Genomic DNA, 18,482 nt, shown 5'->3' with positions numbered 1-18,482 from the left:
ATGCGCTAACAGACAACTTTATCACTTGAATGATAAAGTTGTTACAATCACATGTTACTTATTTATATAATATGCAATGAGCTGGGAATGTTCTGAGGCATGAAGTAACTGACTCATCAAAATCGCTTACATAAATTAGAAGTAATAAAGCTCCTAAGACCGAACTGTATGGAACTCCTTATGTTACATGTGCATTTTTTTTTCGAAGAGCGCCGTGTTAGCCGGTTTTCACTGGGTCTGTTGGATGAGGAAACCTTGTTATTGAAAAGGTCCTTGTGCAATTTTAATTATTTTATGGTTTGGAATTGCGCCTTTTTTATTGCATTTTTGTGTGCAGCCCATCCTTTAGCTATGTGTACTCTACCTTTATGCTGCGTGTGTGGCGAGCTCTTATAGCATTGATTGCACTAAGTCGAGCGGTGGTCGCAAATAGAACTGGAGGAAACTGGTAAGGAAGCACTGCAGATATCGGTAGCGCTACCAAGTGTAAAAGCCTCGTAAGAGAGAGCAGAACTTCAGACCGTCCATTTCCTTTACAAACGAACCGTATATTAAGTTCAATTCATTTTATATTTACTCCCATAATACAAAATGGGCGATGGAGGCAGGATAGAAAGCCGCAGCATTGCAGCTTGACGAACCTCTGCCCTATACAGGCATATCGGTCAGCGGGATATAATTACATTATTTGAAACAGAGACAGTACATTTATGCACCAGAGCGAGAAATATGTTACTAAGAGGATAATATTTCACCCAATGCATTCTTATTTAAATTTTCGATGCAGACACCTTGTTCTTTGAACAAATTCAATTCTTTCGGAAGTGAGTGCTTAATCATCTGAAGCCCCTAATTAGATCGTGGTCGTGGAACTCTCAAGGATCCGGAGCTGCGCACGTCATATGCAATATTTTTGTTAGTTAATTTTAAAATTTGCCGTAATGAATGATTAAAAAATTTAAGTGACGCCACGTACATTGTTTCTAGCTTATATTTAAACTATTCTTTGATTTTAAGAACTTTATGTTTAGAGAAAAGAGGTTCAGTATCTGCGCAATGAGGCTCATTAGTTACGATGCGAATTGTTTTTCTTTATATAAAAAAATTATTAGGTTAATACTTGTCGTTTCAGATTGAGAGTAAGATTTTGAACATGCCCGGGAGGGGGGGGGGGGGGATCCCATAACAGATGTTTCTTAAGAATTAAGCTTAAAATTTTAACAGTAGTTACAAACTAAACCTCAGAGAAATTCATCATTATTATTGCGGTGGCATTACACACTGTACCTTTCGGTTGTAAGGTACTTGCATTTGTTTTAATTTCATTCATATTTAGAGAATCCGAAACAGTCCACCAACTAAGTTTTTCCAGGCGTATATTTGCATCGGTAATTAAGCTATCAATGTATTTTTATGAAAATGTGTACTGGTATCATCTGCATAAGCGACAGGTGAGACATTATCTGTGATAGTAAATACATCATTTATAAATAGGTTAAAGAGCAGTGGCCCCAAGAGAGGAATACCATGAGGTATTCCTCTCCGAACTTCTTTCAGCCTTGAATTTTTGTTTGTTTCAACACTTTGCTGCCGGAAGCTCAAGTATCTTTTTATTAGGGAGAGGTAATGCTCTCGAAATCTATAAGAATATAGTCTTTCCCAACATAACTTTATGACTCAACCTGTCAAAGGCTTTAGAAAAAACAAAATAAATTCTGAAGTTAGACACTTGAGTACAATATTATTTAAGACAATTTATTTTTGCTCTAAAAGAGCCAGTTAAATAGAGTGACCTTTCTGAAAACCATAATGAGAATCTGTAAGGAGAATAGTTTTTCCCAATGAATATTAAACCTGACATTAATTGATCTTTCTCGAAGACCTAAAAAAAAAAACAGGCAATATTCAAATCGGTGTGTAGATGAACATAGTATTTTTGTCCCCGGACTTGTGTAAAACACATACCTTCCCAGGTAGCACGCCAGAGGAATGCCCAACTTGGGCAAAGGTCTGGCAAACATGAGGGCCCAACTTTGGCGCAGTTAGGTTTTTGCACCATGGCATTCATCAGTGCCAAAGTACGGTGCCTAACTATAGCCTTAGTTGGGCGATCCTATGGCATGCCAAAGTTTGGATCTTCTCCGGTACGCCAGAGGAGTGCCAAAGTTGGAGCCATAGTTGAGCCATAACTGCCATAGTAAATCCTAATCTGGGAATTCGGGGCGTGCCAAGGTTTGGCATTTCTCTGGTCTGCCAGAGGAGCGCCAAAGTTGGTGCCATACTTCAGCCATAACTGCCAGAGTAACGCCTAATTTCGGTATTTGGGACGTGCCAAGGTTTGGCGTTTCTCTGGTCCGCCAGAGGAGCGCCAAAGTTGGTGCCATACTTCAGCCATAACTGCCAGAGCAACGCCTAATTTCGGTATTTGGGACGTGCCAAAGTTTGGCTTTTCTCGGGTCCGCCACAGGATTGCCGAAGTAGTGCAATACTAGAGCTATAACTGCCAGAGCGATGCCCAATTTGGGTATTTTGGACATGCCAAAGTGTGGCGTTGCTCTGGTCCGCCAGAGGAGCGCTAAAGTTGGTGCCAGATTTGAGCCATAACTGCCATAGTAAAACCTAAACTGGGAATTCGGGGCATGCCAAGTTTGGCGTTTCTCTGGTCCGCCAGAGGAGCGCCAAAGTTGGTGCCATACTTCAGCCATAACTGCCAGAGCAACGCCTAATTTCGGTATTTGGGACGTGCCAAGGTTTGGCGTTTCTCTGGTCCGCCAGAGGAGCGCCAAAGTTGGTGCCATACTTCAGCCATAGCTGCCAGAGCAACGCCTCATTTCGGTATTTGGGACGTGCTAAGGTTTGGCGTTTCTCTGGTCCGCCAGAGGAGCGCCAAAGTTGATGCAATAATTCAGCCATAGCTGCCAGAGCAACGCCTAATTTGGGTATTTCGGACACGCCAAAATTTGGCGTTTCTCTGATACGCCACAGGAGTGCCGAAGTGTGCCATACTTGAGCCATAACTACCAAAGCAACGCCTAATTTCGGTATTTCAGCCTCGCCGAGTTTGGCTTTTCTCTGGTCCGCCACAGTTGTCCCAAAGTAAGTGCCAGACTTGAGCCATAACTGCCGCAGTAAATCTTAATTTGTCGATTCGGGGCATGCCGAAGTTTGGTTCTTTCCTGGCTACCCACTGAAGTGCCAAGTAAGTGCCAAAAGTGGCAAAGAAAGCCGAGAGGCCAGCCCAAGTTTCGAATATCTCTGGTGTGTCACAGAAGTGCTCTTTTACGCGTCCCAGAAGAGAAATAAAATAAATAAGCGTTGGAAGCACGATAGTAAGATGTCATCACCTCCGTTCCCAAACAGCACGGCAATACTTTGCAGTATCGTGCCAGTGCCGGCCGAAAGTCGGTTCCAATATCGCTCAACTGTCCAGGTTTGCACCACCGTTTGATACCCGGCAGGTATTGCCGTACAGCTGTTTCGCCCCGGCCTAGCGTTCACGTAATATTGTGCGAAAACTCTACGATGCGTCTGCTTCGTATTGGCCGAACGTCGTGCAAGTATGTGTACGTTGCATGTCATTTGTTGCATATCCAATCACTTATACGGACAAACACATTTTTTCGATCGCTCCCAGAAGTTTATTAAACAACTATCATTACACACAGTGTATTCTCAACATATTTACAAGGTCACACTTCTCTGTAAAACGAAAAGCAAATTATAAAATACAATTAACACTGTCCTCATGCCAAGCAAAACTCATCACACGTAAAACCACGGAGAATGAAAGGAAAGCAGGACGACTATCAGAATCATGCTTGCAGTGCACTTACTAATAAAAGAGCGATATCATGTAATCCTTGATAGATGCATAATCCAACTCAGGCACCCCACAAACACATTCGAGGAAGAAGGTTGCGCACATTCAACTGACGTCTCGTCGTCGGCGAAGAGCAGTTTTTGTCGAAGCGTGTCCAACAAACACATCACAAGTATTCCACGAACTCCGGTGCAAAAAATGACTGTTACCGAAAAATTGGCATGGACGTATTCCGACCGTTTACGACGAAAAAACACGGCCGCGTCTCCAACCCACGAAAGCAACAGAACACTGAAGAGCCCAGTTCGAAAACCGGACCTACGTGGCCTGCTTATTTCTATAACTAGGCAAACGGCGAAAACGACAGCCCCAGAGATCCTATCAGCGTGACAGAGAAAGTCACGTGACAAATTTTCGTCCAAACGTTTTTGTCCTACGCGTCGTATGTAGAGAGGTCACGCTGAGTCACGCGTTTTGCTTCATCCTTTTGATTTGCTTAAAGCGGCTGTCGAGCTCGCTGACAGCCACACGAAGACGCAAAACCAAGTGGGGAGGATTTGCAAAAGGCGAGGTCGAAGGGGCATCAACAACGCATAAAAGGAAAGGCCGCTTCTGCCGGTGACCTTGTCGCCTTGCCCAGCCTGTCAGCGTTCGGCTTCGAGTCCGAACTCGTCGACCCGCATGGACGTCAGGACACCAATTTGACATTGACAAGGCATCGACCTTGGAGGGGGATAAAAGGTGGGAACCGAGGAAGCTGCTGGAATCTTGGTTCATCCAGAACGACAAACGCGGAAGTGATTCATCGTTGGTAAACAAGAACCGTGGCCCCCTGCCGGACGTGTACACAAACTTTATGCCTAAATAGCCGAACTTTTTTGTGCGACTCTCACTCGCTCTGTGCTCTACTGAAGATGCCTCCCGCATTGGAGGCGCAACGTTTAATTAAATTGTTATTTTTGTTATGTCAAGCCGTTTTTGTTATTACATAAATTAGGAGCACAACCGGGACATTTTCTCCCGTGAGTGACGATCGGGTGCTTGGACTCCGAAGCAGCTCTTTCGGCGTCCATTTGATGTTCTCGGAATCGGTCGTTGAGGCATCGCCCCGTTTGCCCGATGTACCTGGTCCCGCAGGACAGGGGGATCGCGTACACTTCGTTCGCTTCCTCTCCTTCCGCCAAGATTTCTCTTTCCGGTACTCCCACGGAGCGGGCGGGTTTCGAGGTTGAAGCCGAAAATAAAGTTCGCTCTTTCCACTTTTTTTTGCGTTTCCTCCTCTTCTGCCCTCCTTTCCTCCCTTCACCGCCCTCCCCCGAGGGGCCAACGCGGAGAATGGATTAGGAGACGCCTCCGTTAATCCGGCATAACCCGCCGTAGAGGGGGCGTGCTGCTTGACTAAAAATTATCTCGCTGCACAAAAACAAAAAAAAAAAATAAAAAATAAAAAACGTCGCGGGCAGCGATTTAATGCGCTTTGCCGGATGCGTAACGCTTCGCCCGCCTTGAACAAGCTGGTATGCATTGGACTAACATTTTTCGAAGCGCGGCAGGTTTAGTGTAGGTCCTATCATAATGGTCCTGCCAGACTTCCCTGTCCGCCACAAGCTAGCCAATAATTCAAGGACATAACGACGGCAGCGTATTCAAACAGTGTAAAATAAAATGTATATAATATTTATAAGAACACCATCGTCTTCACTGCTTGGCTTTCAAATTTTTAGCGCCGCAAATAATCGTAATCAAAATATTTTTTATAATTGAAGACCCCTCGCCGTGCATCGAACCCAAAATTACGCTTACGTGAAACATGATTCGGCGCGGGAGCAACTCGAGTCACCGTAATTTTTTTTTTTTTTTTTTTTTAACGTGGCTTTTGCTTTTTAATTTAACTGAGGTACCACTGGCAGAACACGAATCGCATACTTGGAAGGATCTGAAAACTCATATAGCTGGTTGAGTGAATGCAATACTATCGCATTCGTTGAAGCTCGATTTGTTGATTCGAACTTCAACAAATCACACGCACCCATTCTCCCTATTTCTGTTTACCCAGTCATAGTCGTTCCCTCACGATGCAATACGAGTACAAGTAACGGCAGTTTATGCAATGTTGACGATACACAGCCGTGATCGCGCGGTTTTTAGAAGCGCTATAGAACGAGCACAAGCGTCGAATTTCGGTACTCTGATTGATTTCTGTCTTCCCGCCGTGACACCACACGAGAAAAGCGATTTCGTTCCGTCTGTGAAACTAGGAACAAAGAAATCAAGATATAATCCCGTAATAAAAAAAAGCGAAATAGATCTCTGCAGCCAATACCCAACCGTTCGGGAGGTGAATAGGCAAAAGCGTATATAACTTCCGTGCCTTTACCCTCTGCGCACCGCAAGAGAGAGTCATACAAACTCCTTTGCGCTATTATCAACACGATTGCGTTTGCAAGCCGGTAGTTTGACTCGGCTGGATTCGTCCCTTCTGACTTTCATAGCTCTCTATGAAACCAGAAAGGTAGATACTTTTCTCCATTGGGTTGGTTTGCCCGGGGCCTCCAGTTATTTACGGCCAAAATCACACTAGAGGCGCTTCAGCAATGTTCACTCTGGTCGACACACGTGCTCCTTAAAAATGCCTGTCGTCAACTCTTTCCCAAAAGATACTTGAAGGGCCAATCTTAGAGACCGACGGATAACGAGGCCTTAGACCTCAAAGAAATTATAACACAAATTTGGCGTCGTCATTCCCAAACTGGTTGCCGGACGAAATCCAGGGTTGGTAATAGTAACATAAGATACGTACGGCAGAATTCCCTGCCATAAATAAAACGATTTGGCTAACGCCAATGTAACGCGAAATAGGTGCAAATAGTTTTGCGATAGGAAGCATAAACCGAAAAAAGGAAAAAAGAAAGAAAGAAAGAAAGAAAGACTAAAGAAAATGAGAAATTAGAAAAAAAATCTCTGGTGACTTGGCCAAAAAAAAATTATGTTCATGTGAGTTTTCTTGTCACGTGACCAAAAAAAAAAAACAAAAAAAAATAACACGAGAAAAAAAACCATCCCCTGCCCGGTTTCGAAGCTAGGCCCTCTTGATCGTAAAACAAACGCGCTATCCGTTGCGCCAACATAACTTTTTTTTTCTTTCTTTATTGCAAGTTGCGCCAACATAACTCTGCCTGTAATGCTCATGCATTCCCACATCATAGGCGAAAGCTTAGGTGCCTTCGCAGTTTTTCATGCATGTGTTATTTTTATTTGTGCCAAGAGTTCACGTCCAGAATGCTTTTAGAGTTTTCGACCAAAACGAGTTTTCTTCTTCCGAGTCACCTTCTAGAACCAGTAGACCGCACTGGGTCGTCCGGCTAATCAAGCAGCTATTTTCAAATTCTCTGGCGTGCCCGTCCTCGGATCCGAGGTCGCCGTTTGACAAGCTTAACTTTCTTCCACCTTTTAGCCGGAACCCCACGGCAGCTTTGTTCCGTCCCCACTCCCTCTCGAGAGGATGGCTCGCCCCGAGGCTAATCCCATTCTCTAAACCTCTTTTCATCCAACGCTTGACCTTTCCCTCCCCGTCCCCCGGCTTCGGGAGAGAAGGTTCTTCTCTGCAGAACGTCCCGTTTGTACAGCGGCCTTCAAAGTGATACTACAACGAAATTTTGGCGCCTATTTTATGGTCTATATGTGTTCAAAGGAGCAGTATCACATCGAACACACCAATATCTTGTTAAAAAAGTCACGAAAACGAATTTTAGAACGAATTAAACGATTCCCAAACAGCACCTGGTGTTTGTCGCGAACGCCTCGTTTGGAATGTCCGTCTAGGTACATTGCCGGGAAGTGACCTAGGTCGTCTCACGGGTTGTCTCCTGGAAGAACGGAGCAGCGCCGCTCTGCGGAAGTACGGCTCACTACGCCTCTTCTCTAGTTCTGAACGCAATTATCAAGCCTTCGCTGCCTGCTCTGCCTTCACCCCTTCGCCATTTTCCCGACGATGGCGACGGTGGACTCGTTGCATTGAGTTGTATTGGCCCGATCGCTTGCGTACCTCGGTCTCTAGAACGCTTAGATCATCCTGTCGCGTTCTAATGCCGAGATGGTGCGGCACTGTGCGGTAGAGGACTGCGGCAACCTCCTGATTCGGTGCGGAAAACCTATTCACCAGTTCCCAAAGGACGAACAACTTCGTGCGCTTTGGATCCGGCTCGCACGACCGTCCTCCCCGGCGTGGCTTCCAACTACGAGTGATCGCTTGTGTTCCTATCACTTTCGTGATGAGGACTACGTGCGAAGCCCCAGGGTGATGGAGTCCTTGGGCTTCCCGGTGAGGAACGTACAACTCAAACCAGGAGTTTTGCCCCGTTTATTTTCAAAGAAGCGGAGATCTGGCGAGCGCAGCGAACCCCTTGACAAGCGACGCAGAGTGGTAAGGGAGCATGTTGTCTGTCGAGTATTTCCGAGTTCTGCAATGAAAGCCGAACCGCATGTAAGCGATTTAGCGAGTGACGAGACGAGCGACGGCGTCGAGAGTCTGCGACGAGCGACGGAGTCGAGAGTCTGCGACGAGCGACGGAGATTTCTCACTGTCGCCAGTCGCATCGCTCGGTTCTTAGATTACTGGAAAGAGTAAAGCTATACGCACTACGTCGTGCACCTTGACTGGAAATGGCCCTACGCACTACGCGAAGCTCGTATCAGCGGCGAGTTTCCAAAGAGGTGGCGTAGCATGATAGTAAGGTGTCTGCTTTATACGCAGCGGTCCGCGGTTCGATCCCCAATGAGGGCGACGTTTCCTTAGTTTTTTTTTTTTTTTTATCACTATTTTTTTTATAGGGCATTTACGATGTTTAAGACATTTCTTTACTACAAATAACACTGAAAAAAAAAAAAAAGATAAGGATTGATATTTACGAAATTTTGCAGAACTGAATGGTATGGGACTCGCTTTCCGGAGGTGCAGGAGGGGACAGCGGGGCTTGGGTTGCCGGCTGGACGCCGCGAAGCGGCGTGTACAGGTTAAGTTTTGCAATTAGCAGCCGCACAGTGTCGCCGCGAAGCGGCTTGAACGCAGGCAAGGGGGGTAAGGTTCGGTTAAACACACGCCGTCCGAAAAGGGTGACCCAAATGACATGATGGCATCAGCTCTCTGCGTAGTGTTTATAGCCATTTCCGATCGAGGTGCACGACATAGTGCGTATAGCTTTACTCTTCTAGAAAACGTCGCTCACCGTCCTGGCCACTTGCCCCCGTCGCTTTCATGCGGTTTGCCTCCTCGCGCGACCGACCGAGCAACAGCGAAGCGGGTCGCCGTTGCTTGTCTCGTCACTTGCCAAGTCGCTTTCATGCGGTTTATGCTTGTCTGTTTCATCCAGCATGTGAGCGATTTTCCAGGAGACCTGTCGCTCAGTTCGTCACTCGCCGAGGCAAATCGCACGCAGCGACCTCCAGGCGATGACCAAAGTGTTCAGGGAATTTAGAACCGAACACTGCGACCGGCGACAGCGACCAGCGATAGCCTAGCTCATCGCTCGCCAAATCGCTTTCATGCGGTTCAGCCGTGGCCGATCATGCTTTCTTTTTCAAGCCGTTCCGCTCATCATCGAAGAGCTTTGGCAAGGTGGGTTAGAGCGCCGGATCGAACGCACGCACTGCAGCAATTCAAGGATCTAGGGTTCGACCCTTACCTTACCAGTCTTAACTTGGATAAACATTGTGCTGGCATGCGGTAGTATATCAGTAGTATGTGACGTCCCTTCAAAACCCCGGGGTAGCGGTAGTACTGCACTGGCTGGATTTCCTACCTACAGTGTAGAGCGTATCTGCAACGACAACCATCCACCTCTCTAAATTTCCATGCACTTTATTTTTCTTAATGGCCAGTAAATCATATGCTATTTTCCCCTGAGCATCAGGCACCCCTGCGTGATTCCACCAACTTCCTGGTCGGAGGTGCAGACACATGTTGGGAGCCTACAAACGAGCTAGAAGAAACAGCCGTTAGAACAGGTAAGCTTATTGACGTAACTTGAATGTCTTTTAACGTAACAATGTGTGGGCTGTGAGTGCTGCACCAGTGGGCCCATACTCCTGGGCCAAAAGCAATAACACCCCCTTAACATTCTTCCGTCTTCTCTCTTGCATCTCTCCAGTGACTCCAAGTGTGTTGGCATGTCGGCTGGTTGCGCCTGCGGCCTCCCCCACTGCAATAACGCGGACAGACAGTGCCAGCACCTTTACAGGTATGCAGGCACTCCAATGGGACCTATACTGCGTGGTGTCACCTGCTTCAAGCGGAACTGCCAGACGCATCCACACAGTGCTAATGTTGCTCTAAGGCTTTTTGTGTCTCGATCATGCACTTCTATGCTGATTCATGTCTGTTCATAGGCGCCCCTGGAGCGTTGGGTTGCCCACCTGCGGCCTCGCCGACCGCTCCGACACGAACAGATGGAGCCCGCACCCCGACAGGTATGAAGGCATCCCGATGGGACCTATACTGCGTGGTGTCACCTGCTTCAAGCGGAACTGCCAGACGCATCCACACAGTGCTAATGTTGCTCTAAGGTTTTTTGTGTCTCGATCATGCACTTCTATGCTGATTCATATCTGTTCACCCCTGCAGCGTTGGGTTGCCCACCTGCGGCCTCGCCGACCGCTCCGACACGAACAGATGGAGCCCGCACCCCAACAGGTATGAAGGCACTCCGATGGGACCTATACTGCGTGGTGTCACCTGCTTCAAGCGGAACTGCCAGACGCATCCACACAGTGCTAATGTTGCTCTAAGGTTTTTTGTGTCTCAATCATGCACTTCTATGCTGATTCATGTCTGTTTATAGGCGCCCCTGGAGCGTTGGGTTGCCCACCTGCGGCCTCGCCGACTGCTCCGACACGAACAGATGGAGCCCGCACCCCGACAGGTATGAAGGCACTCCGATGGGACCTATACTGCGTGGTGTCACCTGCTTCAAACGGAACTGCCAGACGCATCCACACAGTGCTAATGTTGCTCTAAGGTTTTTTGTGTCTCGATCATGCACTTCTATGCTGATTCATGTCTGTTCATAGGCGCCCCTCGAGCGTTGGGTTCCAGGCTGCCTCTACCAGCGGCCTCACCCACTGCTTTGACGCGGACGAATGGAGCCTGCACCCCGACAGGTATGCAGGCACTCCGATGGGACCTATACTGCGTGGTGTCACCTGCTTCAAGCGGAACTGCCAGACGCATCTACACAGTGCTAATGTTGCTCTAAGGTTTTTTGTGTCTCGATCATGCACTTCTATGCTGATTCATGTCTGTTCATAGGCGCCCCTCGAGTGTTGGGTTCCAGGCTGGCTCTACCAGCGGCCTCACCCACTGCTTTGACGCTGACGAATGGAGCCTGCACCCCGACAGGTATGCAGGTGCTTCAAGAAAAAAAAATTGGGTTGTGTGTATGTTTATAAAGTCTAGAACTTGGTCTACCTCAACGGGCGACTTGTCTCCCAGCTGTAGATGAGAAATTTACCAAGTGCAGTACAGCCACTAGCGTGGGGTCCTTAACGAACATCACGCAGTAGTGATGCACGACCGCACGCTGGTACGATGCTCATTCAGATAAAAACAGGCAGGGGTGGTGATAAAACCCAGCATCTTGGGTTCTGCAGCGCGAGCTTTCGCTCCACGTGCTCTGAGCTGGTGTGCGCTAGCCCACTCGGCCACCGATCCCCCCTCAGGTGCTCCAAGCGGGACCTATACTTCGTAGTGTCACCTGCTTCAAGCAGAACCACCAGACGCATGTACACAGTGCTTGTGTTGCTTCTAAAGTTTTCTTGTCGCTCAATCATGCACCTTTACGCTGATTGATATATGTTCATAGGTACGTTTGGTGCGTTGGTTTCCATTCTGCGTCCACCTGTGGCCTCCCCCACCTCTCTGATATGGACTGACGACGCCCGCACCCAGACAGGTATGCAAGCACACCGAAGGGGGACTATACTCTTTTGCGTCACCTGTATCGAGCAAAACCGTCAAAGGCCTCTTCATATTGGCAAAGTGATTGTCACGTTTGACATCTACACAGCGCTTTTGTTGCTACAAAGGTTCCTTTGTTTCTCAATCATTGACTATTTCTGCTTTTCGTTTACTTTACAGCAGCCTTGAGAGCAATGACTGCTGCTAGACATCCTGTGTTTTCAGCATCGTCACGTTACGAGACACGGTCCGTGATGACGCAGACAACAGGCTTCGGCAGAAACGCAGGTACGGTCATTCATGTAAACTAAATATACTGACACGAGAATCATTTTAATTCTGTTCGAATTCTACTTGAGCGAGTTAAACTGAGAAGGAGGTGGTGTCACATATATCTCGATGTTTGAGCTGTGCAGATGTTTGGTATTTGTTAAAGAGAGCTTGGTGTAGTTAGCACACAGAGTTTAAGTCAAAAACCCATTCATTATATTTAAATGGAGCACATTTCTAATGCCTTAGATTTTTTGCTAGGTACACAAGCATGTATACCATCGAGGAACAAGAAAGTGCAGACGGAGCTTTCTGGAATTATGCCGCAGACCTCTTCCTCGTCAAACTGTGGTGATCCAGAACAGAGGTATGCAAAGGTCTTGGGCCTACAATGCCTAGAGCATCTGAACGCCATCTGGCAACAACCTCTCCACCTATTTCTGTGTTAGTTTTAGGAGTTCCCTGAGGCCCTGCAACTCCCAGACATCACTTTGTGACCCCCCTTTTGTGCAGTTCTGATTCAGAAGACCTGGGTGTATCAGGGAAGCAGCCACTGGAAAGAGATGACCCTACGTATTGTCCACCAGAGGACAGCTCTGTTAGGTCCGTATGCAGTCGTGTAAGAATTTATGAGATCATCTATCATGCTTAGACAGTTTGTTGAGATGATGTTGGTTTTTGTGTCGCAGGCTTGAGAGGGAAACACCATCTTTGGTAAAGGAGAGGAAATTCATTGTATTCGAGTCTTGCCTTGACCTTCTCCTGGGGAAGTGCCAAGTATGTGCTGCTCCCCTGATCCACGTGGACAAGAGTGTCGTTGGCTGCAGCCTGCAAGTCTACTCAATTTGTCGGAGTGGACACGTGAATGACTGGTGCAGCCAGTCCATCATCAAGCGGAAGCCGGTGGGGAGTATCCTAATGGCTGCGGCAATCCTGTTCAGTGGCAGCTGCGTAAAGAAGACACTCAGAACACTCACCAGCATGGGGATTGTCTGTTTCTCCTATGGCACCTTCTTCAACATCCAGAAGGCCTTTCTCCTGCCCTCAATCGAAAAGGTACTCTGAAGTTAAAAACTGACAGAAACACCCCCCCCCCCCCATGTTTTCCCTGTGCTCTTTGCTCCTCGTGACCACAATAAAGTGGGCCTAGAAACTGTTTACTACAGAAACGAGTGGTTTCGTTCCTGGTTTGGAAAGGAGTAACCCATGGCTGAAATTCCTTCTTTCTGCTCGTGTGTTGGTCTTGTAGGCCAAATTTGGTCCTCGAACCATTAAAACACATTCATTAAGACATAATAGTAGATTCTGTAAAGAAAATGTGACGTAATTTAAACTCGGTCTCTGTTTCAAGCCCAGTTGCCTATCCTGTATTTTTCGTAACCAGGTCTGGAACAAGCATCAGAACGAGTTGTTCGCAGCTGCTGCAGGCAGGCACCTCACCATCGCCGCTGACGGGAGAGCAGACTCACCTGGCCACTCGGCCAAGTATGGCTCCTACACGATGCTTGATGCCGATGACAACAAGGTCATTCACGTTGAAACCGTCCAGGTATGTACACAAATTCTATAGGTGCTCCAGATTCTATGCTGCCATAAGCATATAATGTTATACTTGCAACTAGGTAAATATCTGCTGAGCATTTTTTCGGCCATGTAGCTTGTAATTTTTTTAATAATTTGTTATCATCATTACAAAGTGTGGAAATGTGAATTACAAAATCGAGAGATGTGAGTTACACCCATTTCCCTTTACTGTGACTTGAACACAGCAATGGAAAGACACGCACCTCAATGTTCAGACATTGAGGTGTACAAACTGGCACATTTTGTTTCGTTTGTGCTGCTTCATGTTGTCCTCGTTTGTTTCTTTTAGTCCAATGAAACTGGGGGCAGCTAGCATATGGAGCTGGAAGGCCTCAAGAGGTCCCTCAGCATTTTTGAGGCCCACTCGTTGATTGTGGCCATCCTGGTAACCGACCGGCATCCCCAGCTCAATGCTTGGCTGGGACGAGAACACCCAGATATCTGCCACCTTTTTGATTGCTGGCATGTGGGGAAGGGTAAGATTTAAAAAGGTTCCATCTATCCCAATGAGACTATCACCAGCTTGGGCAGTGGTCCTGAAGGCAGCCTTTGGGAAAATGTAAACTTCCCCAGCCGTGGGAAGTGTTAAGAGTTGCAAAAGATATAAAATTGAGCTATCTAACTAACTAAAATGGGCTATTTAAATTTCTAATTAGCAATTTTTAGGGCCATGTTGCAATTAGGGTTTTGAAGGCTGCCACCATGGTCATCTAAAGCAATCTACAAAAAGTAAAAAGAAGCAACTGGCTTAGAGATATTCACCGACAGACTTTGCGCTGTAATGGGTATGATTTTCGAAATTTGATATCACTATACGCACCTGTCCTACCATACCCATTACGGCGCAAAGTTTGTTGGTGACTATCTTGAAGCTGGTTGCTTCTTTTTACTTTTTACTTTACTTACTACCATGGTGGTAGCCTTCAAAATTCTTTGTTTTTGTTTTGCCTCTTTGCTTTTCAGATAACCTATTTTCAGTCATTTTTAAAAGCTTTCACTGAAAGACCTGGTATATCTAGACATAAAAATATGAACGGCGTTGTGGCAGCTTCCAGAAAAAGAAGGTCTGCCAGCTTTGGCCAAGCTTTGTTGCTGCTGCTAGTAAAAAAGAGATTGAAGTATGCGTGACAGGTTCCAGCTGGCACTGGAGTTTCAAAAGAGCCTGTTGGCTTTCCAAAGGTGCCCTGCATGCATCATGTTTACCTTGTTTACAACATTTGAATTCAGGCATCAAGAAAAAGCTGGCTGCAGCTGCCAAGTCACGGCATTTAGAGGAGCTCGGGTCTTGGACAAGGGCAGTGGTGAACCATCTGTACTGGTGTGCTGGGTCAAGTGTCGACAACCAGGACCTCATCCTGCCAAAATGGAAGTCTCTGGTGGCACACGTAGTGGGTGTGCATACCCACGCTGACCCTCTCTTCCCAGAGTGTGAGCATGAGGAGCTAGAGAAAAAGTGGCTAGCAGAAGGTAAGGACAGATTTTTATTTTTGTGAGGCTTGAAATACGCTTTCTGCATTGCACTATGTCCCACGTTCTTGTTGTAGGGTCCCCTGCGCACCAGAAGCTGGAGGAGATCGTGCTCTCCACTCACCTGCTTCGCGACATTCCTCGACTGTCCACATCGGCGCAGACATTTGCAACAGAGTGCTTTCACAGTACTCTGTTGCAGTTTGCGCCGAAGCAGGTCCACTTCAGCTTCGGAAGCATGAAGGCCAGGTGTGTAAGAAATTTGGTTATTTCCTGTTTAGGTGTTTTTTTGTCATGCATATCTTGTACAGGACCTACCTCGCTGCCCTCCATTACAACGAAAATGCGGGAAGGCCCCAAGCGGTGACCAAGAAAGGAGAGAAGATGTGGGTCATCAAGTATCCAAAAGCAAAGAAAGGACCCACTGTTGCTAAGCGCAAGACTGACTGCACCTATGGTATATGCCCGTGCTCATATTTGTACGTGGCTGGTGCAGATTTTTTAATTGCTTTGAATGTCTCATTACAGAGTATGTGGGGGAGCTCATGGCAGTTGTGCTGCACCTCTGCTCAACGCTGCCATCCTACAAGGCTGCAGCTGCCCTCTGCAACCTGGATGCACCTCCATTTCTTTCTAGTGCGTATCAGCATGGAGATAAACAGGCATTGGTGCAACAGCCCTACTGAAAAAAACCATTTGAAATTCAAACGGGTGGCAAACTGGTCGCCCGTTTGAATCAAACTTGTCGATCCGTTTGGATCAAACGTGATTATGGGATACGGGTACCCGTTTGGAAACGGTACCCGTTCGAAACGGTACCCGTTTGATACAGGTGCCCGTTTGATACGGGTGCCGTATGGTACGAGTACCCGTTCGACATGGCACGTGACCACCCGTTTGAACGTGCACTTCGAAATGTCAAATTATGCGCTAGCCCTAAATGGGTATCGTCTGAGAGGTTGGTTATCTTAAACATATATAAGACGTCCCGAAACTCATAAACGTATTTATAACATGGAGAAAACACGTAGAACAAATGCACTCGCGTAGGTGCTTGTAAGTGGACAGGAAAACCGACACAAAAGATTGTTTTCAATTCTCCTCAAAGTTTATTACCTCTTCTGTAGACAAGTACAAACGTGCAAGCGATCTGTGAACACTATACAGGTAGACTTTCGGGGAAATTATTCTCCTGGCTGCCGCGCGAATAGGCGCTGCATAATTCTTTAGATAATTTAGAAGAGTACGCGTAGAAGAACGGTCAATCGTTGCCAACACGTAGGTTGCAGTGCACTTACCATAACAATAGCGGACTTGAAAGAGGTAATCCGTGATATTTGTCGACACGGTCAAAGCAGGACAACCACACAAACACAAACGAGAGGGAACGGCTCCTTGGAAGTTTCAACACGATGCGGCGCACGAGCTGTCATTTGCCGAACCCAACCAAACCGCGAGAATTTGCGACTTCTTTGAAGAATCGCTCGTTGCCGACATACACGTGGGTCTTTTCGAACACTGATAGCTTTGGTGCACATCCAATACGTTGTCGAGAGACATCCCAATAAGACCGCAGGGTTAGGCGACAGATTGAAGCAGGTATGACGAGCGAACTTCGAGCAGCAACTGACAACAAGCAGACAAAGAAAAAAGCGGCTGCAAGGCGCGCCCTTCCGGATCTCGATGCTTATCAGCGTGTAGCTCGCGCGCTGCTGTGGGTCACGTGACAGGGGTGACAAGAGAGGAGGGAGGGGGCGAGGTCAAGGCGCTGGGACCACCGGGAGCGCCCCTCTCCCTCTCCCCAGGCATTCCAGGGAGATGCGTTTTTGTAGTCCCGAAGAACAAACCCGCGCGCGCGCGCGCGCGCTCGAACTTTGAAAATGGCGGCGGGGCTGCAGAAGCTCGGCTTGCGCCCGAGCGAAGAAAGAACTCAGCGCAAGCTCGTAGTTTGAGTGCTGCAACGGCGGGCGTGCTCTCGCAATACTCGATGTTCTTGCAGCCGCGTGTACGCGTGCTACCTTCGCTGCGTCTTGAATTAAAGTGAAACGGAGTCTAGACGTACATTCTTTCACGCGGTCGCGTCTTCTGCGAGAGAGATTCGAGCTGAATAAGTAAATTGAGGAAACAAAGATGGACAAAGTATTAAAGGTCTGTCAAAAATATCGGCTCACCAACGGCGCGCGTTTGCGTAAAACAAAAAAAAAAAAGGTGTTAGTTTAGTTGCAGTATAATCGAAAATCAGCGCAATTGAAATATAAATATAATTACTTGCATTACGCGGACGATCTGAAATCGATGAACCGGCGCTCCCAGCCGTCCGGAAAACATTGGCTGCCACGGCTGAAACGCTAGGCGTGCCAACGCCGCCGATCTGTACGTTCAATATCAAACGGGCTCCGGAGAGCCGTTTGATTAAACCGGTGCACTTTGCAACATGGTCGCCGGTTTGAGCAAACGTGCGACAACTTTGCCCAAACGAGTCGCCCATTTGCCCAGACGAGCGACCCGTTTGCCAAATAGGTGACCGTTATGGCTCATACGGGGGACCCCTTTGAGCCATACGGGCGACCCCTTTGACAAACTGGTGACCAGTATGGTTAAACGGTTACCGGTATGGACCCGTTTATTTTCATATGGGCGCCAAATGGTTTTTTTCAGTAGGGAGCACTGCTCTAGGTTTACTCGGTAGTCTGATGTAGGCCAAGGTTCCACTTGCTTGATGCAGCTTCTTGCGCTACGCTCCAGCTTTTTCACTTCACCGTGTTTGACCGTTCGGAAAACCTCAGCAAGAATGGGATCCACTGCTGTGTTGTCGGCCAGTTCCTTTTCAGTCATGGGAGGTTTCGTCGGGGCTTCTAACATCAGTACGTTGCCTGAAGGATGTTGCTCATTGTCAGTCTCGGGCAATGGTAGTCTGCCTAAAGCATCAGCGTTTTAATTTCGCTTTCCTGGTCTAGAGATTAGGTTATAATCATAGGCTCCCAGCTTAACACACCAGCATGTCCTAGTTGGTGAAAGCACAGTCGGTACTGGGGACTCCTGTCCTATGATGCCCAACAGTGGTTGGTGGTCAGTCGTTATGGTCACGTGATGCGCCGCAACGTAGCGATGAAAACGGTCCATGGCGAATATAATAGCCAGCCTTTTACGATCCATTCGGGAGTAATTCTTTTCACGTGACGCCTTGCGACGTAGTGATGAAAACGGTGTATGGCAAAGATAGTAGCCAGCCCCTCACAATCCAGTTAGAAGAAATCCTTTTCGACCTTAATGAGCATTCTTGATGTAAAGACGATCGGTGTTTTGTTTCTATCTGAATCTAGCTGAGCTAATACTGCCTCGATGCCGTAGAGGGTTGCGTCACATGACACGCTCAAGCTTTTGTTTTTA

General features: G+C 47.3%; 2 protein-coding genes across 2 annotated transcripts; both read left to right on the top strand.

The window, feature by feature from the left end:
* Nucleotides 1-7,853: 7,853 nt before the first annotated feature.
* Nucleotides 7,854-13,938, top strand: LOC120840973. The gene is made up of 8 exons (XM_040211788.1): nucleotides 7,854-8,243; nucleotides 11,677-11,766; nucleotides 11,952-12,059; nucleotides 12,303-12,408; nucleotides 12,555-12,644; nucleotides 12,731-13,097; nucleotides 13,426-13,590; nucleotides 13,915-13,938. The coding sequence occupies exons 3-8, from the start codon at nucleotides 11,966-11,968 to the stop codon at nucleotides 13,936-13,938; spliced, it is 846 nt and encodes a 281-aa protein (XP_040067722.1). The 5' UTR covers nucleotides 7,854-8,243; nucleotides 11,677-11,766; nucleotides 11,952-11,965.
* A 3-nt stretch (nucleotides 13,939-13,941) lies between these two features.
* On the top strand, nucleotides 13,942-15,778 carry LOC120840974. Its single transcript, XM_040211789.1, has 5 exons — nucleotides 13,942-14,101; nucleotides 14,853-15,092; nucleotides 15,170-15,341; nucleotides 15,404-15,549; nucleotides 15,621-15,778. Exons 1-5 carry the CDS (start codon nucleotides 13,942-13,944, stop codon nucleotides 15,776-15,778), a joined length of 876 nt encoding a protein of 291 aa, XP_040067723.1.
* Nucleotides 15,779-18,482: the final 2,704 nt, after the last annotated feature.

The sequence above is a fragment of the Ixodes scapularis genome, unplaced genomic scaffold (assembly GCF_016920785.2).
Source record: "Ixodes scapularis isolate PalLabHiFi unplaced genomic scaffold, ASM1692078v2 PGA_scaffold5__190_contigs__length_132052651, whole genome shotgun sequence".
NCBI classification, from domain to species: domain Eukaryota; kingdom Metazoa; phylum Arthropoda; class Arachnida; order Ixodida; family Ixodidae; genus Ixodes; species Ixodes scapularis.
This window is presented reverse-complemented; position numbering and strand designations above follow the sequence as displayed.

What these genes read in the sequence shown, in the direction of transcription:
- LOC120840974 (XM_040211789.1), top strand. Translation starts at nt 13,942, where the DNA reads ATGGAGCTGGAAGGCCTCAAGAGGTCCCTCAGCATTTTTGAGGCCCAC. An exon ending in TTGCTGGCATGTGGGGAAGG is followed by an intron (nt 14,102 to 14,852) that starts GTAAGATTTAAA and finishes ATTTGAATTCAG; the next exon opens with GCATCAAGAAAAAGCTGGCT. An exon ending in CAAGACTGACTGCACCTATG is followed by an intron (nt 15,550 to 15,620) that starts GTATATGCCCGT and finishes GTCTCATTACAG; the next exon opens with AGTATGTGGGGGAGCTCATG.
- LOC120840973 (XM_040211788.1), top strand. Translation starts at nt 11,966, where the DNA reads ATGACTGCTGCTAGACATCCTGTGTTTTCAGCATCGTCACGTTACGAG. An exon ending in AGGCTTCGGCAGAAACGCAG is followed by an intron (nt 12,060 to 12,302) that starts GTACGGTCATTC and finishes ATTTTTTGCTAG; the next exon opens with GTACACAAGCATGTATACCA. An exon ending in CCAGAGGACAGCTCTGTTAG is followed by an intron (nt 12,645 to 12,730) that starts GTCCGTATGCAG and finishes TTTGTGTCGCAG; the next exon opens with GCTTGAGAGGGAAACACCAT.